Genomic DNA, 23,832 nt, shown 5'->3' with positions numbered 1-23,832 from the left:
AACAACTTCTCACTAAATTTTACAGGGCATACAATTTTTCCAGCACGTGTTGATTATTCCGCAAAAAAGCATAACCATCTCCACATCAAGTCATGATTTTATTTTATCGAAGACATGGGCACTGAAATTGAGTCGAAAGTCTGAGAGCAATCACCTCATTCACAATTAGGAAGAAAAAATAAAAATAAAAATAAAAATATCGAGAGAGGCCTGCAATGATAAACGAGTAGCTCTTTTAACAGCTGTTGTGGCTCTCTTGAATCTAATCTCCAGGTATTTCATTCAAGTTTGTAACAAAACACCGATACATGGATGTTTTGTACGAGTGTAGAGAAAAAAGTAATTCCAGGGTTTATTTTACTCTGATGCAAGATACAGTACATTCAGCTTCATCACTGCTGACTAAATCAAGATAACAGGAAAAGATATAAATCCAAATCAAAAGTATAAGCCTTTAAATAAGTATTTCTCCTATGTTTCTGTAAATCGTAATTAATGATTTACACACTTGCAAAGAAAAGCGCAGAAGAATCTATAAGTACTTTCCTATGTTTTAAGGGTAACGTTTCCAGTTTCCTACAGCTCACATAGCAGCATGTTTATTCCAGAGAATAATCTGAAAGACAAGTTTTAGTAACAGAGTGACAGAACACTTACTTTTGTGGGACATACACATTAGCTACTTCTCAATATATGTTTCAGTCTGACTTCTTGTGTCTTACCATTGATCTCACACAACGTATTTAGGGAACTTGGCACAGGAGAAATGATTTACGCCTGTTGAGGAAAGTGGAAGTGACTTACAAAGCATGATAAGGTATTTTTCCTCCAACTTCAGCAAAACTGGCTTTATATTTAACTGTCAGTGGACAATTACACATTTCAAAGAGGACGACAATGGTAACTGAAGTATCTTCAGCCCGGTATTTAGCATTGCATTACTGCTTGTAACGATAAATGAAAATTGATTATAAACAACATGAAACTGAAAGCTATGACTGTTTTAATCATTCAGAGGTGGTAAAAGAGGATGGATGCTGAAAAGTAAATTAGATGCTTAAAATCCTTAAAACTACAATAATTTAACACCTACATTTTTAATAATAGGTAATAAGATGTATTAACAAAAACAATTTTTCAAATGACTGGTCTCTAAATTGATACCTACAACACTATAAAGTTATCAGTGGGGGAAGGTGGTATAAGTGGATAAACTGTTAGCAATAAGAAAAACAAGATACTACAGAAGGATGCACTGAGTAGCAGTATTGCTGAAAAAAAACAGGCCCAATTCCATTCTAGGAATGAATTGTCTCACGTAGTCAAAGTAGCACGTTAACCCAGCACGAAAGAGCAAATGCAAGAGCAAATAGCATCTCAAATACTAAAAAGTGAACACAGGAATTTAATAAAAGGTGCCGGGGCGGGGAGCAATCCAAAGGTCAGATGTAAAAATCCTAAACACAAAGAGTAGGCTAACTGGTAGCAAATATGCTTACAGTTCATCCAGAAGTATATGAGGTTTACTTTTTCTTCAAGTAAAACATTCTCTCCCCACTTATCAGGGATAATCGAGTCCTGTCATTTCAGTTTAACTCCTTCCTTCTCAAAAAAGGAAAAAAAAAAAAAAAAAAACCACAAGCACCCTAGATGAACTATTCGTCTCAACTCTTTCTGTACAAAGCTCATGGTAACAGAGAAATAGATTCCTTAGACATCTTTCATAGGATGGCAGGAACTACCGTATCCCACCCTTGAGTGTAAAGGAAGTCTAAATGACTAGCTTAGACCAGATGCCTATTTTCGGACGACTAACAGTAGGTGAAGTGAAAGACAGTTAATGAAGCTAAAAAGAAAAAAAAAAAAAAACACACACACAGATAAACTGGCTTCACGAAGCATTCTCAGACATGCAAAACAAACCTTGTGGGACAAAGAAGAAAGACTGTCCCTCCTCTATTTTTTAAATTTAGATTTTGCTTTAGTAATTTCTCTGATCATGAGATCATTTAAAGTCAAGTTGCTCAGTATATATGTAAACCAGTTTAAAAATATATATATACACACACACACACATATATATGAATATATATATGCACACACACAACACACATATATATAGTATCCATAGCTGAAACTGTTTACTTTTCCCCCTGAGTTATGAGAAAAGAAGTCTCTAAGTGGTTATCCCTCGTTTAACTAAAAAACAACTAGTAGAAAGCTTTCAAGAAGTAGCACTACATAGTATACTTAACCTGTCCGATCTGACAGGTGATGAAGAGTTTTAGCAACACTTGGTTGCAGCCTGCAGATGAAAAAAATAAAGCAAGGCTTTTCTTTTCATCTTCATGCGATAAACCATACATCTAAAGCATTCTGTAACATTACACTGAAGATTCTCTAACCTGGACATAAATTGCGCCTGAAAAAAAAACAGCATTTACTGTTAAAACTACAAGGTTTCATTACCGCAGCAGGATAAGCAGACCTCTGAGTAATATCACACCTAAAAAATGATATTTTTAAATATTACAAAGAAATAAATGCACTTAGAATCTCCTCTTGCTTATCCAGACCGAAAATGCCCTCTTACCAGCTCATTGGAGACTTAGTTTAGCAATATTTTGATATATTCTCCCTTTATAACACTCTTCAGTTTATTTTCATTTTATTGACTGTTGTAGTCAGCAGAGAAATAACTTGGATAAGAATATATTTTACTACATGTCAGGAGAGTATGCTATACAGAAGAATGAAGATTTCCTTGCACAGTGCTATCAAGTCTAATACTGGTTAAAGCAAACAGTTCTAATAAACTTATCCAAAAATTTTTAAATTCATTACAATCATCTTTTTTTTAATCTTTTAGATAGGAAAACCATTCAAGCTGCTTCAAATGACTTTTATTCTAACAATCCTTTCAATCTCATGTCATTTTATCTCAGTCAGCTATTTAGTCTTTTGGACCTACAAACCTAGCAAGGTCTCTGAAGAGACAGGAAATACAGCAGGGTTTTGCTCTAGTGCCTAGATGCAGCATGGACCAAAGATGAAAAAGGCCAAACTTTCAGACGAAATCTTAAACAGTTCTGGAGCATGTCTACTACTGACAATCTCCAGCACATTTAACCCTCAATATGAGCCAAGAACTTGAGCACGTGTGAACTGTAATTTTTCCAAGACTTATAATTTGAACATAAACGGGGGACTTTTAACAAGGATGACAAGAAAAAGCATCCCAAAATAGCCATCTTCCTCTGTTAAACTGTGATTTCCAATGGATACTGTAGCTGCATGAATGGAAGAAAGAGCGAGAAAAAAAGTTGCCAGACAGATTTTTATTTAGTTCTAACATGAAAATATATATATATATATATATATATATATATATATATACTGTCTTTTCCTAAGTTTGCCTAATAACCATCTGATAAATTCTGGACATATCTTCCAAAAGTTCAGCTTAAAGCTAGTCTCAGATTGTATATGTTGAAAGCTCAAACTCTGCCAGAATTTAGCTAAGAAAGAGTCACCCATCAGAACTAGTAAAATGCAATGGTTCCAAACTCCACACATAAATACCTAACAACTTACTTCTTAAAGCTTATTACTATATGCTCTTTTCCAGTGGGCTCCATGAACCATGTATAATCTCTTTTCTCTAGCTTAAATCGTGTTCCACATTTTCAGATATAGTTTTACCAGCTCTACGAACTAAGTTTATTCCAGTACTACAAGCTAAAATAGAAGAATCACACCAGCCACCAAGAGTTGTTTTTCAACAAGATTTCCCCCTAAGTACTAGAAGACCGTGTTTTGGTATACAGGAATCTTGTGCTCCCAAATCAAAAAGCAGCTGGTTCCAACTTTAACTCATAAGCCATTCCTAAGCAAACACTTCATACACGCTTGTTATACTAGCTAGAGTAAAAATTGTTTTATATCTGTGTACTGCACAACTATTCAGAAAGATTTTTAGAGCAAACGTCCGCACTCAGTAAGCCCTAATAGAGCGCATGCAGCCTTAAGCAGAATAGCGTGAGATTTAATTCTGACAAATCCACTCGAGACCAAAAAAGCACACAGTATGTGGTACATAAGAATTACCTTTTTCAAAGAATCTATAGAAACAAAAATGGCACTTCTAAATGAATACATACTGAAAAATAAATTCTGCCTCTCCACAAAAAGCCCCCCTACACACAGGAAGCTATTTGTGAAGGAAAAAAAGCTATGAAGGAAGCTCTCTATCATAGCAAGGAATCTACCTCAGATTAAGACCCGGTTAGTTATCCTTATGCATTGGACAGGAACTAACATTTTGAGTAGTCTAATCTTTTGATAGTCTAAGGGAAGTTTAAAGAAAGTTTTCTATTAGTTGCAAAATGAGCCTCTAAATAAATCAGATTTCCACTTAGTTTGACAGCATTCATGGGATACACTCGCTTTCCCTCCCTGACCTGTACGTTCAGAAACGACCAAAAACACAAAAAAACCTCAGTCCTCTAGGCTCTCAAAAATCCAGATCATCCATTTGCTGAATCCCTGGAAACCTCAAGCCTTTTCTTGAGTTCACTTTATAACACTGAATAACAACAAATAAAGCAGGACCAGGAGAAAAGGAAGGACAGGACCAGGAGAAAAGGAAGGAAGGGAGTCAGTTACTTCAATTCCAATCTTAACTTTCTCTTGCTTCCCCCCGCCACACAAAGATAAACATGATCATTTCACTACAATAAGAAAGAGACAGGCACAAACAAACAGAGAGACAGAGCGGGCAACCTCTTTTACATTCGGCTCCTCCTTCCAAGCGCAGAAGCATATTTACATCGTACCAAGCTTCAAGTTAACATTAACGCAAATACTTACGCTTAAATATGCTCCAAGAAAAATGGTATTTCATGCAGCCCACTACTACACTGGGAGATAAATAAGGTTTTTCAGAGAGATTTTTTTTTTAAAAATGAATTTGCCAGGAAAATATTTTTTTGTAAAAAATAGAAGTGAGTCTTTCCTTGAACAGCATGAATAGTATTTCATTATTAGGAAAAAAAAAAAAAAAAACCTGTAGTCTTTGAAGCTAGGGAAACACATCCTAACAATTTAGTTTGACCAAATCTGCAAAGCTGCTCCGAAAGCTACCTACCCCCAAAAAAGGGAGAGTGATACTATTACTCCTGCTTCCCTTGCACAGACAATTCTTTGAATCCACAAGGTCCAATTAAGGGAGATAAACTGGAACAAAACCTTCCTTATAGGGCTAGCCTCTGGACACCAGTTCATTATCAGATCAGAAAAGCTCCAGTGTCGGAGTCAGGAAGTAGACCAGAAATATGTAGCTGGGACTAAATAAGACCGTTAGATCACATTAGTTGTAACGTCAAACCACAGCCTTAAATACATGGCATTTGTGTGAGAAGTCCCAACACCTTTGCCATTCACTCTTGTTCTACCTGTGGACACCTGTCAAAAATAATAAGTTGTTCCACAGCATGTATCAGCAGCTGAAACGCAATTAAAGTGGACAGTCCAAAACTGCAGTCTTCATGACACCTCAAAGACAGCATTTCAGTGAAGAATCAGAATATGACTTCTGTATTGGATAGATGTTGGGAATATCACTACAATAAATTATCCTGGACATATCTAGGTTCTTGCATTCCCACCTTAAATTTCTGTTGATAAACCAAGACAGACATTCATAAGGTTCTAGATACTCCACTTATGCACTTACATACCTCTTTTGCAGTCAACAATCCAAGTCTTAAGTTAAAATAATTAAAGTCTGAAATTAAATAAGGAGTTTCCCCACGTCCTCTAATATTCTCATCATGTGTACTCAAGCCTCCATTAATTATGAGGGGGTTTTTTTCCTTTTTTTTTTTTTTAAAAAAGGATACTTAAGCCCTTTTACAGTCCACATCTTCAATTGCTATGAGCCAAAACAAAAACAGAAGTGCAAGTTACATTACTTGGTCATTTTGCTTCTAATTTTAGCACTGTTTTACAAAGACATATTCAGCCATCTGAGAGTGTTCACAGAACGCCTTGCATGTCACACAGAAAGTGAGAACTTTAATTTATGCAGCACTTATTTCATCTCCCATGCATAATTCTATCTTCCCTATACTTTTGCAATCCAGTGACATGAATGTCAGGCTCAACTAAAGATTTGCTGTTACAATGACAGCATTAAAAGTTAGGCATCTTTAGCAGTCTAGTGAGTTACAAGACGTTTCACCTTTTGATAATAAAATACTTCCATCAATATTGAACCTTTCACCCAAAGAACATCAATATACATCACTGAAAATAAAGCTATTTCCAAGAAGCTCAGTGACAACCAAGTGGCAACGTAGTAAGCCACACGAGAGCAGGAGTGAGCATTGCAGCATCACATATGTAAGAATACCGAAGATGGTTTACTCAGATTTAGATCACAGATCAAAAATACATATCCTGAGCAAGTAATTGCCTGGACATCATAACCAATGACACTGTGATGAGGCTACCCTCCCTGTACATGACACTATATTACACCATATAACTATTTCCTTTTCAGAACAGTAGGAACAACCTTACTCAGCTAAACTGCCAAATATTCTTTGGAATATATTCTTTGATAACTGTGAGATTTGGAGCTTCCAGGATTCTCAGACCAAAAGCCTATCAACTGGCCTTCAGTTCTTCCTCATAAATCTCTCTGCATCTCTATGGAGAAAAAAAAATACTTATTTTCTGCAGACATCAGAGGGAAATCAAACCAAAAAATCACAAATATACTATTATAAACAATCCAATATTATTCTCTAGGCTGCAAACCACGGTCCTCCGGGCTACTAGCAGTTCACAGACAGCTAGCCAGTTGACTGGGGATCACTATTTGATTTATTTCACAGATGTTTTAAACTTAGCTGGTCCTGAAAACATCTTGTTAAAGAGCACCCAGAGACGTACCTAGATAAACATTACCAAATGGAAAAAGACAAAGCTCTCCTGCTTGATACTACAGGAAGAAAGGTTGCGAATCCACGTCTGTGGCTGAAAGGAGCTGCCTGAGATTTAGAGGAGCCTCACAGCAAGATAAACAGCAGGGAGTCAACACAGCTACCAAAATGTCTTGCTAAAGCTCTGTTTTTCCTTTTCTAGAGTAAATATGAATCTTGCCTGGATTCCTTTTATAGAAAGCAATCTTACGCAAATGTCAGTTTACTTCATCTTTCATTTTATGGAGAGAAAAAGTGTTGTTCCTGCAAAAAGGTACAAGAAAATAACTAACACATTAAAGGGCACAGAACTAAAAGGATTCATTTGCAGAGGATTTCTGCTTCACTAGAAAACATTTAGGGGGAAAAAAAAAATTATCTGTATACTTCCAGATACTCATTAAAAGTGCAAACCCAAGACAATTCAAAGCTGCAAGTTATAAAGCAGACCTCCTCGCAACGTTTACCATAACATATTTTAGTTTTACTTTTCTCAGACAACTATCTGATTCTCCACAAGTACCAGTATCATCAGTAGAAGTGCTCAGAAGTAAGCATGCACTCGTATTACAAATAATAAAAAAAAAAGACTTCCTAAAAACTAAAGAACAAAAGCAATGGCACTGGTAAAGAACTTCTCAGCTACATTTGCTTGGGCTTCATTTTGCAGGATATAAGCCTAGGGGATCACAATGGTTCTTTCTCACACTGTAAGCGTTAAAAACGCTTGGTTGCATTTAACACACTTATTTTAATAACCTACCTCCAAATCACAGAATCGTTCAATTTGGACGGAACTGCAAGAGGTCATTTTGCCAAACCTCCTTCTCAAAGCAGCACACTCTCCAAAAAGAACTGCTCCACGATTTTCTCACGGACCAAAGCGAGGCAGACGAGCCTGACCTCCCCAAATCATCCTTTTGTCCTTTGTTGAAAAATGGATAGGACATATTCCCTTCTCCACTCATCAGCGACCTTCCTGATGTCCGCAACCTTTCACAAACGATAGAGACTGACGTTGCTATGACATTGGCCACGTCTCTCAGCACCCTTTGTTGCAGCCCATCTAGTCCCATGGACTTGTTTGGGCCAAATTCTCTCAAGTAATCCCTGACTCAATCCTTGCCCCCTGTTAGTAGCTCTTCTCCTCTGTGAGCCCTGCCTCTACATAAAGAGGTATAGGAGAACTTGAAGACCGAGACAAAGAAGGCATTGAAAACCCCAATCCTATCTGCTCACTGTCACTAAATTACCTATCCCATTCAGAAACAAGCCCATGTCTCCTTCATTCACCCTTTTACTTCTAATGTAGTCATAAAAGCTCCTCTTGCTGCCCTTGACATCCCTTCCAAGTCGGAACACAAGGTGCAAGCTTGTCTTCCCTAACGTCCTTCATACTCTGGTAAGATTTCTACATTCCTCTTTCGTACTCTACCCCTGCTTCCACCTCCTCTATACTGTGTTTTTTCACTGGAGCTCTGCCATGAGTTTCCTGTTTAGCCAAACAAATTTTCTGAGACTGTTCTTCCATTTGGAGGAGGCTGTCCAGAGACATGGTGGGATAGCTCACACGACTGGAATGCTGTCATGGACGGCTACGTGGTTTTTAGGAAAGACAGGCCAGGAAGGCGAGGTGGTGGAGTTGCTCTTTATGTGAGGGAGCAGCTAGAACGTATGGAGCTCTGCCTCAGGGTGGATGAAGAGCAAGTGGAGAGCCTATGGGTAAGGATTAAAGGGCAGGGTAACCTGGGTGACACTGTTGTGGGGGTTTACTACAGGCCACCTGATCAGGAGGAAGCCATAGATGAGGCCTTCTACAGGCAGCTGGAAGTAGCCTCACGCTCACAGGCCCTGGTTCTCATGGGGGACTTCAACCACCCTGACATCTGCTGGGAAGACAGCACAGCTAGACAGAGTCAAAGAGCTTCCTGCAGAACACTGATGCTAACTTCTTGACTCAGGTGGTGGAGACGCCAATGAGGAGAGGTGCATTGCTAGACCTTGTATTAACAAACCAAGAAGGTCTAGTTGGAGATGTGAAGGTTGGGGGCAGCCTTGGCTGCAGTGACCATGAGATGGTGGAGTTCAGGATCCTGCGAGGAGGGAGCAGGGCAATGAGTAGGATTGCAACGCTGGACTTCAGGAGAGCTAACTTCGGCCTCTTCAGGGACCTACTTATGGGAATCTCATGGGGTAGGGCTCTAGAAGGAAGAGGGGTCCAGGAGAGCTGGTTAATATTCAAGCATCACTTCCTCCAGGCTCAAGACGGGTGCATCCCTCTGAGAAAAAAGTCCAGCAAAGTGGGCAGGAGACCTGCATGGATGAGCAAGGAACTCCTGGCAAAACTCCAACACAAGAAGGAAGTCTACAGAATGTGCCAAAGGGGACAGGCCACTTGGGAGGAATACAGGGACACTGTCAGAGTCTGCAGGGACGCGACAAGGAAGGTTAAGGTCCATTTGGGATTAAATCTGGTGAGGGATGTCCAGGACAACAAGAAGGGCTTCTTCAAATACATCAATAGCAAAAGGAAGACCAGGGAAAAGGTGGGCCCGCTGCTGAATGGGGCAGGTGCCCTGGTGACGAAGGAGATGGAGAAGGCAGAGTTATTGAATGCTGCCTTTGCTTCAGTCTTCACTGCTAAGGTCAGTCCTCAGGAATTCCAGACCCTTTCTCCAGACTTCCTCTCTTGTCGCCAGGAAGACTCTCCCTTGGTGGAGGAGGATCAGGTTAGAGATCATTTGTCCAAACTTGACATCCATAAATCCATGGGCCCTGATGGGATGCACCCACGAGTGCTGAGGGAGCTGGTGGATGTTATCGCTAGGCCACTCTCCATCATCTTGGAAAGGTCCTGGAGATCAGGAGAGGTGCCTGAGGACTGGAAGAAAGCCAATGTCACGCCAGTCTTCCAAAAGGGCAAGAAGGAGGAGCCAGGAAACTACAGGCCTGTCAGCCTCACCTCCATCCCGGGAAAGGTGATGGAACAGCTCATCCTGGAGGTCTTCACTAAGCATATGGAGAACGGGAAGGTGATCAGGAGTAGTCAGCACCGATTCACCCAAGGGAAATCATGCTTGACCAACCTGATAGCCTTCTGTGATGGAATGACTGGCTGGGTAGATGAGGGCAGAGCAGTGGATGTTGTCTCCCTGGACTTGAGCAAGGCTTCTGACACTGTCTCCCATCACATCCTTGTAGGTAAGCTCAGGAAGCGTGGGTTAGATGAGTGGACGGTGAGGTGGACTGAGAACTGGCTGGATGGCAGAGTTCACAGGGTTGTGATCAGCAACGCAGAGTCTAGTTGGAAGCCTGTAGCTAGCGGTGTCCCCCAGGGGTCAGTCCTGGGTCCAGTCTTGTTCAATGTACTCCTCGATGACCTGGAGGAAGGGACAGAGTGCACCCTCAGCAAGTTTGCTGCTGATACTAAACTGGGAGAAGTGGCTGGCACACCAGAAGACTGTGCTGCCCTTCAGAGGGACCTGGACAGGCTGGAGAGGTGGGCGGAGAGGAACCTCCTGAAATTCAACAAAGGCAAGTGCAAGGTCCTGCCCCTGGGGAGGAATAACCCCAGGCACCAGGACAGGCTGGGGGTTGGCCTGCTGGAAAGCAGCTCTGCCGAGAAGGACCTGGGAGTGCTGGTGGACAACAAGTTAAGCATGAGGCAGCAGTGTGCCCTTGTGGCCAAGAAGGCCAATGGGATCCTGGGATGCATTAGGCAGAGTGTTGCCCGCAGGTGGAGGGAGGTGATCCTGCCCCTCTCCTCAGCCCTGGGGAGGCCACATCTGGAGTACTGTGTCCAGGTCTGGGCTCCCCACTACAAGAGAGACATGGCACTCCTGGAGAGAGTCCAGCGGAGGGCTACCAAGATGATGAGGGGACTGGAGCATCTTCTCAAATGAAGAAGGGCTGAGAGAGCTGGGCCTGTTGAGCCTGGAGAAGAGAAGACTGAGAGGCAATCTCATCCATGTCTACAAGTATCTGAAGGGGGGATGTCGAGAGGATGGGGCCAGGCTCTTCTCCGTGGTGCCCAGCGACAGGACGAGAGGCAACGGGCACAAACTAGCAACACAGGCAGTTCCATCTGAACCTGAGGAACAACTTCTTTCCTGGGAGGGTGACAGAGCACTGGAACAGGTTGCCCAGAGAGGTAGCGGAGTCTCCTTCCCTGGAGATATTCAAAACCCGCCTGGACGCAATGCTGTGCAACGTGCTCCAGAGGAGCCTGTTTGAGCAGGGCAGTTGGCCTAGATGGTTTCCAGAGGTCCCTTCCAACCTCAACCATTCTGTGATTCTGTCCTTAAGCACCTTCCAGCTTTCCTAAGCTTATTCCTCAGAGCTGCCTTCCATGATATCCAAACAACTGGTTGCCTGAAGAAGTTGAATTCTGCTCTTCTAAAGTCCAGTAGAATCCTAGTTGTGTCTCCAATTACAACCAAATTCTTCAAATGCTCATTCCCATCCATCTCAACAATACATCCTCAAATGTTTGTGCCCAACCTGAGATATAACAGGCCAATGAGGGCCCAGCAAAAGACATGGACCCCAAAACAAAGTATACAATCAAAAGACATCATTTCACAAAATGAACAAGGCTAAGTTATATATTTCCCTAGTGGAAACATTCGATGTCTAACCCAATTTCTGAGGGGGCAGCAGCAGCAGTGCTCACCTTATCACACACTTACACAGGACTTTGGGACACTGGTCCTTTACTGATTTTTTTCATGGATATACTGTAGCAACAATAACATATAATATACAGTTAAAAATAAAAAGAGGAAAATCCTCTGGAAAAAAAAAAAACAGTGTAATCTGCTGTCTGCAAAGGAAAAAACATGGCTGTTGGAGGTGCAGAGACTCCTGGTAATTTAAGCACTTGTTCTCCTTTTTTTTTTTTTTCCTGTAATAGAATATTAGGTTTCCAAATATCCACTAAGCTGAAATGAATTAAACCATTCCCTTTGTCTGTTCTGACTAAAGCCTTAGGTATAATACACACTTAGAAAAAGCACTCATAGTCTGGCCAAATTACTTTTCATCAATATTGCTTTAGGAATTATAGATATACTTTAAAGATTTTACACTTGTTAAATATTTTAGTGCATTTAATATTACTGGATCATTTTCTGACTTTCCAAGCAAGCTAGGAGGTTTTAAGACATAGTATTTAAATGTCAGATTTTGTTATAAGCGTATGTAATTTCATTTTCCCTCCCCAAACCAAAGTCAATAAATTCATCATATATTGGCAAGCAACTAGATGCACATTCTTTCAAGTAACGTAATCCATTATTCCTCAACCAAAAAGAGAAAGGGCTGTTTTTATAAGCTTTAATGTTTTTCACTCTGGACATTTTTTTAATTTCTGTAGAAAAGTGTCATTTATCTAGACTATATTAAGATATAAACGCAGGCTACTGAACTGCCAAGTTTTTAAGCTGTCCAGCTGATAATCCAAAGGCCAGAGCCAGACTCCAGTACATCATCATCCTTGGAAAACTCTCTTTTTAAGCAGTGAGTGCTGCAGTTAGAGAGTAACAAGTCACTACTACTCGATTCATAAGTGAGAGGGGAGGCGCTCTCTGGAGTCATGTCTCTTGTTATCAGTGCAAGAGGCTGAACCAAGAAACACAGACCCAGCACTACAGCACCGCAACAGCTTACAGGGAAGATCCACAGATCTGGGATCCAGCCCCACAGTCGCCAACACACAGTATTTCTGTATGAAGTCATCAGAGCACTAGCTCTGATGTGAGTGGTTTTCCTGTAATATCAGCTTATCAGACAAATGAAGACTCTGACAAGTTAGAGCTATCTACAGAATAAACAAATGGGTAGAATGGTCTTACAGCATCAATGAAATTCAAAAGTTCATAATTCTTCCTCAAAAAAAAAAAATTCAATGAAAATGTATGGTGTGGAAATATGCACTTAAATATAATTTAATCCTCTTACAAACAAATCATTTTAGCAATAAAACCGAGGTATAACCCTGATTGTACTTTCCTGGGAAAATACAAGCACTTCATCTCAATTACTACTTCTTAAAGCAGAAATAATCATACGGTTTTCCAAAGATTACAGAGGGTCATGCAATTCATTAAGCCTTTCAATAAAAGACAGAAAAAAAAAAAATTGCAGCTATTTCCAACATACAGGAAGAAACAAAAATAAAGGATCAAGATATGTGCAAACAGTGAAGCAGTAAAGAATTCCTGAGGTCTTTTAGCCTTCATCTCTGGTCATCACATCCTAAAAAAAATACTGCCGCTTATTCACTTCCATAGCCCAAGTTAGGTAGGAGCATCACAAGTGAAAACAGCTAGGATGTCCACGTATTATTTCAAAGAAAGTATACATAACCCATTTTTCAAGATTTTTTCATCACAACAAAATACATGTACACCATGAGAAGGCCATTATTGGGAAAAAGAGAGGGACAGAAAGAGTCTGGCAGTTCATGAATAAAACTGTAGCCCTACTGCATCCAAAGCATATGGAAGCAAACATTAACTTTCCAAACAATTTCAAAGAGTATAAAACTACATTTCATAAGTCAGGTGACAGTCTAAGTTATTTTTTAGTCCTTAGTTGTTACTTGTCTTCACTATGCCAGTCCTCCTATTTATAAAATGGAAACGTAAACCTCCAGAATAGTATTGGTAGGGAGCCTCAATATTTGTACATCATGCTGGGTTGTATTCAGTCAACATCTGAACTCTTCACCCAGATGTTCCTAGAGGGCAATCCATCTCATCCTAAATTAGAATTCTAAGCTAAGACAGATGCAATTCATTCCCTCAAAAAATTCTTTTTCTTTCCATTGACTACAAAGGGAGCCCATAATAAATGTAAACACCTACACCATAGACATCTTTAGTTAAGCATTATGAAACCAGTTCTTCAATGCTTTAGATGAAAGATGACATATTCTGTTCTTTCAAGCCTTGCTGCAAGGCCCACTTTTGCCAGAGTCCTTGGTATTTTAAAGAAATAAATAAATAAATAAAATAACCCACCTGATAGAAAGAAGTCACATGTGCCTTTAGGAATACTGATAATATTGCTATTTCTGGAGCACCAGTAAGAAGCCTTACTTGAACATTACAGGTATTCACACAGTCAACAAATATAAATCACATGCTCCAATCTCTGCCATTCACTTTCACTCCTGTAATTGCTGTGTTTTGTTCACTTTACCAAACTCTTTTAAATGAGAGTACCGCCTCTCTGGTGCAGAGTCTACTTGATGCATTTGAGCAGCCCTCAACAACGAAATACAAAATGTTGACAGAACTATCATTTTGAGCTATCAGTCTGTATAAACTGATGGTATTTTTAAGGAAGATTCTCAGGAAGAATAATGAACTATTGAATTTGGGGGGGGGGTGTATAAATATTTACACACACATGAACATACAAAAAATATATCTGTATTCTATACATACACATTTGAATATATAAAACTCATTTCAACGATTTCATGATAGGGAATAATATATCCTTCTTTTATTGAAATACACTGTAGCAAATGCTAAACGTTCACTATACTAAAATTTAGCGTTGATCAAATACGTTAGAATTTTCAGCTCAGAACCCAAAGCATACTCTGAATGAGGAGGGGGTTTTTTTGTTGTCTTGTTTTTTGAAAAAGCAGAGTCTCTAACATTGGTAATACCTTGGGAAAAACAAGTCTCAAACAGTTGTTTTTAACATTTTACTGTCAATCAGAAGAAAATAAAAGCAGTAAGTCTTCTAACAGCCCACAAACTACTTCATTCTTCAAAAAATGATCAGCGAAAAAAAATAAGGGGAACAATCACCTCTATGAAATGGTAATGAGTTCACTATAATGATCTGAAACATACATTCAATTTCCTTTCTCTAATGAAAACACAGAATACACGAGCATACCTGCACCAGATGCCGATCTGTGCTGAGATTGCGGTCTTCCACTAGGTGAAGAAGGTTCCTTCATGCGATCAACGACATTTTCAGACAGCTGAAAAAAATAACCCCCCACCCAAAAACAGTCAGACAGCATCTCCTCCTTCCTATCACCCCTCCCCTAATGAAAAATTAAATGAAAATTTTTTTTAAAAGGGCATAAACCCACAAAGTAAGGTATGACAGCAGCTTAAGATTTTATCAACAATGTAAATGTTCTGTTTCAACCATGTTTCTCTTTCTTTGTGTGGTGATCAACCAAAGTGACTGCAAACAATCACGGAGAACAAGGTAGTTTAGGCTCCCATAGAAAAAGAAGGTTGAAGGTGGGAGAATTGATATGCATTGATACGACAAAATAAAAGATAACACAGACAGTAAAGGAATCAATACCCTTTGATATGCTGCTTGTAATTCATCAGCCTTTTTGCCTTTCTCAGTTGTTGGTATGACAGTCAAATACCAGAGTGTACAGTTGCACAGCATTTATCATAAGGAAAACTTCGTCCTTAAGAAGTTCTCAAGATACTTGTATAACACAAGTGGTAAAAGCAAGTCTAGGCAACCACTAAGTTCCTTCTAATGCTGACATACGTGCGCATAAAATATTGTCATAACTTACATGGAACCAAACTGAGAACAAAAGCAAGGCCCAGTTTCAGGCTTAGTCCAGCCCCCAGAAATATTTAACATAAGTTAAAGCAGTAATAACATGAAAGTTTCGTTTTCCATTTTAGAACTTTCTACTGGTTTCCTCACCACTTACTCCTAAAAATATTGTTTTGACTGCTCAAGGAAAGTTTATTTTAACTAGTAAATTTTTTTATCAAAATATTACTAAACTTAGAGCAGAGTGTGCTTCAGTGGCAGAAACCCTTCTTAGAAAGATTTTGCTAAAATTTTCGATCTAACATGCAACTGAAAGTGTGAAATTCCTTCAGCTAAAGGTTTCTGTGCCCAGTCCTAGAACTCTGAACACCACATAGTTCTACACACGCCAACAGACCCACTCTTACATGCCCTGTTCCCTAACATTATTTAACAAGCTAAATCTTCTGAGTATCTATGACACCATTCACTTTTTATTCCCAATTTTTCAAGATCCAAGATATTTTACAGCACTTTCAATACTACTTCCTCGTACTTAAGCCCCTGGAGCAAGTAATGAAATAACAAATACTTTATTCTGTTCTTGTGCTCCAGGTGTTTTAAAGAGGATGAACTTTCCTATGAACGCTTACATTATCGTGAGCTATTTGTCTGAAATCATTAAACAGCCAGAACAAAAAAATATTAGTATGCTGAGACAGGCAGCAATTACTATATTTGTTCATGCTGCAACATTCTTCCCTAAGAGCAGCAATACAAGACAATTCTTCATCATTCCAGATATGAACTACACAGTGTGTCTCACTAAAAAACTTTCATGACGGAAGACTGCTCAAAAAGTGCCATGTCACAAAAAGTCTGTCTTACAGGCAACAACATGCCATAGATAGGGAAAGAACAGGAACGTTTCTGTGGGTGCACACGAGACAAGTTATACTGCACGTGAGTCACAGCAGAATATTGAAGGGGAGGGAGCTCTGAGAGGTGGAGGTCAGAGAAAGGCAGAACAAGTCATGTATCTCCTACAACTGCTCTGCCATTTGTCTTTGGAAACCTCGTTGGGAGCAAGGGTCCCTGCTCAGAGCTTCCTGATCACAGCTGCTTGACAAGATATACCTGTCGCTCCACCTAAGCACCCTGGCTGTCCTCAGGTCTGGAGGGGGGGGTTCAAAAAATTAAAAAAAATCAAAAAAGGAAGAGCGAAGAGAAGGAGCAGGACAGGAAGCAGGTGGAGGTCACTCGGGGAAAGCGGCTGGAAGCGGAGCAGGGAGGGAAGAGAGAGGGGGACGTGCTGGGCACGGAGCGCAGGGGATGGTCGCGGCCCGCGGAGGCAGAAGGAGGCGGGAGAGGGGCCGGGGCAGCGCCGGCGAGCAGGCCCCGAGCGCCCCTGCGGCTGCCGCCGAGGGCCCGGGCGGCGCCGGGCGTCCCCGCTCTCACCCGCACGCCCTTCACCACCGTGATGTTCTCGTTCTCGTCCGCCTCGAAGGTGACGCGCCGGGTGCTGCTCCCGCCGCCGCCCATCTTCGCCCGGCGGCACCACCACCACCACCACCACCAGGCCGCGGCCGGGGACAGCACCAAGGAGACTCGCCGTCCCCGCTGCCAGCTCGCCCCCCTCAACAACGCCGCCTCTCATTGGCCCGCCGCTCGCCCAGCCCCGCCCCTCGCGCATAGAACCCCGCTCCCCGTTGGCTAGGGGGAGGTCGCCATGGAAACCGCGCGCCCCCGCCGAGCAGCGGCAAGGTACCCTGGGTCCGCAAACTTTTTCGGTTTGAACTTCCCCAAGGTGGCTGGGGGGGGCGTGGCCTACAAGTCCCAGGGTGCCTCGCGCCGGGCGGTGGCGACGGGAGGCGACGCGCGTTCGCAGTGCCCGCTGGGTAGCGTAGTCCTCGAGTGGCTTACGAGGTGGAGGGGCTACAGCGCTCGGGGAAATGTCGTTCCCCCCGGCGGTGCCGGTTGTGGGGCTCCCTCGAGCGCGACGCCGCTCTGAGGGGACTTGCCGCCCTTCCCCGAGTCTGCTCCTGCCGCTGGCGCTTGAAGGTGCGCGCCTTGTCCCTCCCTGAGGGCAGCAGCGCTCATGGTGGGCAGCTGGCGCTGGGGTGGAGGCTCGAGGCCTGGGCCCGAGCGGAAAGGTCTTACTCCATTTTCAACGTTATAATGGCCGAAAATTGCTGCGAACATAACCCCCGCGGACATGTAATTTTCTTTCCAAGAGGCTGACGGCATAACGTTAATTACACGCAACGCGTTTGCTTTTCAGCCGTCGGTGTGGAGGCCGTTGGGATCCGGCTGTTGCTCAGGTGAAGTCCCGCTGCGGGTAGGGTGAGGCCTACCTGCGTTTGCAGAACTGCAGAGGTAGGTTCTGGGGAGGCACCTGAAACGAGAAAAAAAAAAAATGCACAGTATAATATTAGAGAAAAATATGGTATGCTGGCTGCCAGTGGCGTCAAGACACATCTTTGAATTTCTCTTGCCTAAGTATGAGGCAAGAGCATCTTTACATAGGTGGTATATATGCATCTATGTTGTTTTGTTTCCTCTACCGTCTGGCCTCTTCACTTGTTTTATCCATCCAGTGTATCTTGTGATTAGCCAAGTTATGAAGTGCAATGAAACCCCAGTCTTCTGCTGCGGCTCCTTGACACGAGTGAAATACAAATATTAAGAACCACAATATTTAGGAATCTCTCTCTTGGTTTTTTTTTTTTTTTTTGCTCTTAGACGACCTTCCCATCTTGGCTTAAGGAAGGATATCCTGTTTTTACTGAAGTAGCACCGAACCCTTCCACTGCCTTGTAAGAAATTTGTCCCAGTGTGTTTACTTCTGATCATAATGGAGAATTGCAGCCAGTGTGAACTGACTCATTGTATTTCTCAGAATAGATGTAAGCATGATGTTGGTTGCATCAACAGAACTGCTCACATGTCCTTGATGTATTTTCAAGCAATTTTCCTTTGGATGTAAGGAGTCTATCAGCTGACGTTTCAGCAGTATCTGCCTTCCTTGGGGCTCAAAATATTACTGAAGCATTGGCTGATAGGCACTTTACTACTAAATAAAAATTACTTGAAAATACATCAAGGGCATATAAGCTGTTCTCTTGAGGTATGGGACGTGATGTTTATGCCTGTTTTTATAGATGTTAAATGAGTTTGTTTGAAGGGACACTGTTACGAATTCAGCACCCTGGTATCTATGCTTTTAAGGGAATAGAGGGACTGTGCTTCTATATCTGTCTTGATAGTGTGTGAGCACCAACAAGCTGAGGGCTTACTGATTTTTTTTCTGTGCCAGGAATGTTTTGAGGGCTAGATTTTATTTATTCAGTTAGCTGTCTAACTGTTGTGGAAATGCCCTTCTCCAAATCAGAATCAGCTCTTCTAATATATGTTGTCCTCTGTTTGGAGAGTTCTGAGAAAATATTCTTGTCTTGCTGAACAGAAGATTTATATTTGAGAATTAAGTTTTTAACAAGAGCTATTTTCTACTATGGGTTTTTATCATTATTCTGTATGACTTGGAATTACAGAATGCTGTAACATATGCATAGATTTCAGGAAAAAAAGCCATTCTTGAAGAACAAACGGGCAGAATTACATCTCAAAATTGCTTTGGGTCATTTTGATATGTCCATAAGGTTCACTAGTTGTGGAAAAAGCAGGACTGTGGTACCCCAGAATTTATAGCTCCCCTGTAATAGGTGGAAATGAAAGACTATTTACTGCAGGCCAGAGTTATATATTTGTCAGAAGCTTTTCTCTGTGGACTGTCAAACATATCTGGGGGCTCTTTCAAGGACAATGCTGGATGAAAAAAGTATTACAAATGAATGTAAAAAAAGCCACAACAAATTTGCAGACTAAAACTGTTCATTAACAGCTGGCAAATCAACTCATGGTTATTTTACAACTCTCACAAGCAATTTGCAAATACAAAAGGAAGTTATATTCTGTGTATAAAATTTATCCTTCAAACAGTTTAAATGTCCTCATAAATAATATGCTTATTTTAAGAGCGTGTGTGTCAATACAGTACACGGATTTGACTGCTATGTCGCATAGAAAAACACAACCTGGTTCAAACTAACTAGTGCAGGCAGCAGCCGTAATCAAAACATATCAAAACAGAGCTCAGCACAGAACAGTTTATGTTACTACTCAGCAGTGTTAATCAGTCCACAGGAGTTCTGTGCAGCCAAGCTAGGCTGCTTTTGATAAGTGAGCTACCTCAAACACCGGCATCCCACTCTTCAGTCAAGGTAAAGCCATTCTAAGATACATATGATGAAGGGACATGCCCGAAGTCACCCAGTAAGTCAGTGCCAAAGAAGCAGAACATTGGTCATCTGTGTCAGTTCTCTTTGGTTACCAGACAGAACATCCCTCCTACCAAGAGAAAAGATAATGTAAAAGCAGGATGTCAAATAAAGATGTAACAATCAATACAAATCCATTCACTGCCTCTGATTCTTGTTTGATCTGAACCCATTTCTGAATTGCATAAGCAGAAAATCCATCTCAAGCTAGTAAACTCCAAATATTTCACTGTGCAGCTGAAAAACAGAAGCAGGATCTTATTAGGTTAAAAACATTCACTTTCTGTGGAGCTCTGTGCCTTTCCACATACCCACCGTGTTTTTATGGCCAGATTATAAACTCTTGACCCTTTGTTAAAAAAGCAGTGTTGCTGTCCCCTCTTGATAAAAAGATATGTCCTTGTCTGGACATATTCCTTTGGAGCAGAAATATTTCTTGTACCACTTACTGCTCAAATTGTTAGTTATAAGGTGAAGCCAAAGAGTAGAGAAGGACAGCATGGCCAGACATTCACAAACAAATAAATCCTAATGAGCCCAGGAACAAGTTATTACTAAATTTCTTGTCTCAGGACTTAAAAAATGCCATGAAAACAAGCACTTGATAGGCAAGGAGACGTATAAAGGCTCATTGCACACCTCTTATGAGCTTTTATTCTTCTGCAGAGGATCATCCTGCTCAGTCACTGCCATGGTGAGCGTGTCGTACCTCATGACTTTACATGGTTATCCCTTGATGGTGATCTATTCCTTAGAAATGTTCAGCATGGAGAGACTTTTGTAGTACCTAGGTTCCCTCTTAGCAGCAATGACCGTAATAGCAAAATCTGCAAGTGCTCCGCATTTGGAAATTACTCTTTCCTTTTAATAGTTGGATGGGACAGTTCACAGTGCCCTTTGCCATAAGGTGAGGTTTCAAGAGTACGTAATGCATCTCCACGACATGGCTGGTGTGCCAAATCCTGCTTCCACTGATGCTATTGGCACAATTTTCAGTATCTGTAATGACTGCAGGGCAAATTAAGCTAACCCATCAGTTTCTTCTCATGACTTTGCAAAGATGTTCAAAGGCCTGGTTATATAAAGGGCAGAACGTGTTCCCTTTCAATTCCAATTTAGCTCCTGTGGAAGCTGAAAGTTCATGACTTCTCTGAGACTCAGTGCTTCAACCGTTGTTTTGCTTTTCACATTCAGTGTTTTATTCTCATTAGTTCAAGACCAGAGCATGCTAGAATTTTATTCCCTATCAGCAGCAGTTACCAGTTGATATCACAGAGGAAGTCACATCTGCATGGTTTGGTTTCCTGAGTCATCAAGATTAACAATCTGATCAGTGAATAAAGATTGAATGATTCTTCTCTCTCTGAGCAGAAAGGGTGAGTTCAATTCATTGTATTCATTGCAGCAGTGAGGATGGATTTCTGGCTGGTGTCTGAGACAGCTCCAGGAGATGTCTGCTATCTGCAGAAAACCACCACTTCTGGACACCAATTCTAGAGAGCCTGGGATGCTTTTTTGTTATTTATTTCTTCACTGGCTATTATGCACTACCTGTTATCATGCGAGAGATCTCTCTGCGCTTTCCGTGGAGGGCAGCCTGGATGCCATGCCTTGCAGCGTTATCTACCGAAAGCTGTTGCAAAGCTTAAGTTAATGCATATCATGTGGTTCAAGACCCTCAGATTTGGCTATGGACTTCAAAACTTAATATATTAATATTATGTCATATTAATAAGTGATTATTTATATTGATATACTTTTATCTGACTAGTGTCGTTCAAATCAGTTGCAAGTAAGCAGCAGAATTTGTAGCCAGCCTGACTGTCATTTCCAAGAGCATACTTGATTCATGGTCTCATTTCCTGTTTTTCCTCCCGCTGCTCACAGCCCTTTTTTCCGTTCTCCATGGTCCATTTATTAAAGGTAGAGTTAGAAACACAATTAGAATTTACTCAAGTCTATAACATCTGAATACTAAATCTTTAGAACAATAAAAATTCTCTCCCAGTCCTGTGTTATCTGGGTTGCCTGTTGAACTGATGAACTCAGCCTTCCTTACTGACTGACTGAATAAAAAAGAAATACATGATTTGTTCAATTCCAAGCAATGACGATGTGAATAATTCTGAAATTCTTAAGAACTGCAAAAAAGGCCCGCAAGCACAAAGGAAGGCAGAGGAAAACATATTTTCTTAGCATTCTATATATGCTGATGTATGAAGCTGAAAACCAGAAGCGTCACGGTGCTAAGCACTGGAACAGCAGAAGGAACAGGTGAAGTCCCAATTGGAGAAGGGGAAGCTATGTTTCCTGTGGACTCTGGAAAGGGCTCTTCATCTAACTTGAAAACATTTATGCATGTAAAGCCCATTGTTGAACGTTGGCAAGAATTCAACGTTGGTTTTCAAAGGGGCCAGATACATATATAGTGCTGGTAAACCAAAGCAAAGACAACAGCCAAGGAACAAATACAAAACTCGGCACATTCATTCCTTCCACTGTGACTAGCCAGATAAGTCACATGAAAGGGTCGCTGTACTAAGGTTATATTCCCAGATTTACAGGCCAGGTGAATATCTTTTCCATTTGGAGACTGTCTGAGAACATCTGAAACTGTCCGGTATATCTCATATGAACAGAATTTTCAAATTATTTTAAAAGAGACAGATGGTACAAAGCCTGTGGTCTCTCTCCGAAATGGTTCATCCAGTTTATGACAACAACATGCCCACCGCTTATAGGCAGCATAGTTACTCTTCTAGCTCAAGGGAGAGATGTCTCTGGTAAAGCCCAGCACGTTGTTACTGTTAAAACTTTGCAGGACATCTGTGCATGAGAGCATTTCAAAAGTTGCTTTGTAACGGACTGGAGGCTCCGTGTGTTTTGAATGATGTTTCTGTTTTACAAGAAGCGTGTCTTGTGGTCCAAACATAGCTCACGTCTCCCTCTAGAGGTTGGTCCTCTACAGTCTTAAGCTCAGATTGATCTCTAATTAAGGCACCCAAAACTTGAACTACCTTTAGAGATGACTAGCCATCAATTATAGAGGCAAGCTGGGCAGCTGTATTCCTAATAAAGACACCTCAGTTAAGTGCCTAAAGTTAAGTGGAATACATGCTGGTCGAACAGCCTTCCAGTGCTATCAGCTAATGGAGATAGTCAAGCAAACGTCTATTCTGAAGAAATCAGGCTCAGTTCTTCCTGACAGCTCATGTAGTTGCAGCAAGTGCTCCTCATGTAGTTGCAGCAAGTGCTCTTAGAAAGCCTACATTCATGATGCTCTCCTTGAGCCTTCCTATAAGGAAAAACCTAGTCACCAGGCTATGAGTGAATCACAGAGATCAGAGATTGCAGGGAAGTGAATTGCTGGTGTAAAAATAACAGCTGTAAATATGTATTTGTATGTTTATTCCATTCCCATAGATAACAGCTGATAAACACAGACACCGATTAGTAGAATTTGAAAGGCAGGAGTATTGTAGCTGTGGCAGCCTCAGGGTTTTGTTACAACAAACCTCATGTTAGGGGAACTAATAGAGTGTACTCTACGGGTGGAGCTAAGAATTTCCTGTTAGTCCAGATAATATTCTAAGAGTGTAACAGCCCAAATTAATTAATATTTGTAAAGTCTTATCCATAGCATAATTTAGCTTTTTATACAAAAAGCCCTCCTAGTCTGTACCCCTTTTCTCTGGTGTGATGCTCACCCTGCCAGCGTCCTTCTGCCATTGTCAATCCCACGGCTGACAGGTTCAGTTTCCCTCAAACAGAATCAGGGAGAGGGTTGTGACGAGTTGTCACCACCCTGAGGTCTTCACCAGGACAACTGCGATATCCACAGTGAGGTTTCCTCCTCCCCACTGGTGGGTCCCCCGAGGCTGATTCCAGCCCCTCCTCTCCCCACCGCCGGCTCCCTTCTGCCCGGCCCCAGCTCCAGCGGGAGAGTTGCCCAGCGCCCAGCCCGGGTCACA

At 41.4% G+C, this 23,832-nt stretch overlaps 1 protein-coding gene and 1 long non-coding RNA gene across 5 annotated transcripts in view; one reads left to right on the top strand and one right to left on the bottom strand.

Annotated features, from left to right (window-relative positions):
* CHCHD3 (coiled-coil-helix-coiled-coil-helix domain containing 3) overlaps positions 1-17,333 on the bottom strand; it is a 160,795-nt gene extending 143,462 nt beyond the window's left edge. For 2 of the 4 annotated variants that reach the window (XM_068953450.1, XM_068953527.1), the window contains exons 1-2: positions 16,983-17,189; positions 14,904-14,991 (exon numbers count right to left, since the gene is read on the bottom strand). In XM_068953450.1, the coding sequence (XP_068809551.1) occupies positions 14,904-14,991; positions 16,983-17,066 (172 nt within the window). In that variant the 5' untranslated portion in view covers positions 17,067-17,189. Of the gene's footprint in view, positions 1-14,903; positions 14,992-16,982 lie in introns of all 4 variants that reach the window. The other 2 variants (XM_068953663.1, XM_068953600.1) reach the window with 2 other exon arrangements.
* Positions 17,334-17,420: 87 nt separating this feature from the next.
* On the top strand, positions 17,421-20,013 carry LOC138068117 (uncharacterized). Its single transcript, XR_011142749.1, has 3 exons — positions 17,421-17,585; positions 17,806-17,900; positions 18,267-20,013. It is a non-coding gene; the product is annotated as an uncharacterized lncRNA (long non-coding RNA).
* The last annotated feature ends 3,819 nt before the right edge of the window (positions 20,014-23,832 follow it).

This window comes from Struthio camelus, chromosome 1 (genome assembly GCF_040807025.1).
Source record: "Struthio camelus isolate bStrCam1 chromosome 1, bStrCam1.hap1, whole genome shotgun sequence".
NCBI classification, from domain to species: Eukaryota; Metazoa; Chordata; class Aves; order Struthioniformes; family Struthionidae; genus Struthio; species Struthio camelus.
Note: the sequence above shows the minus strand (reverse complement) of the source record. Positions and strands in the feature narration are given on the sequence as shown.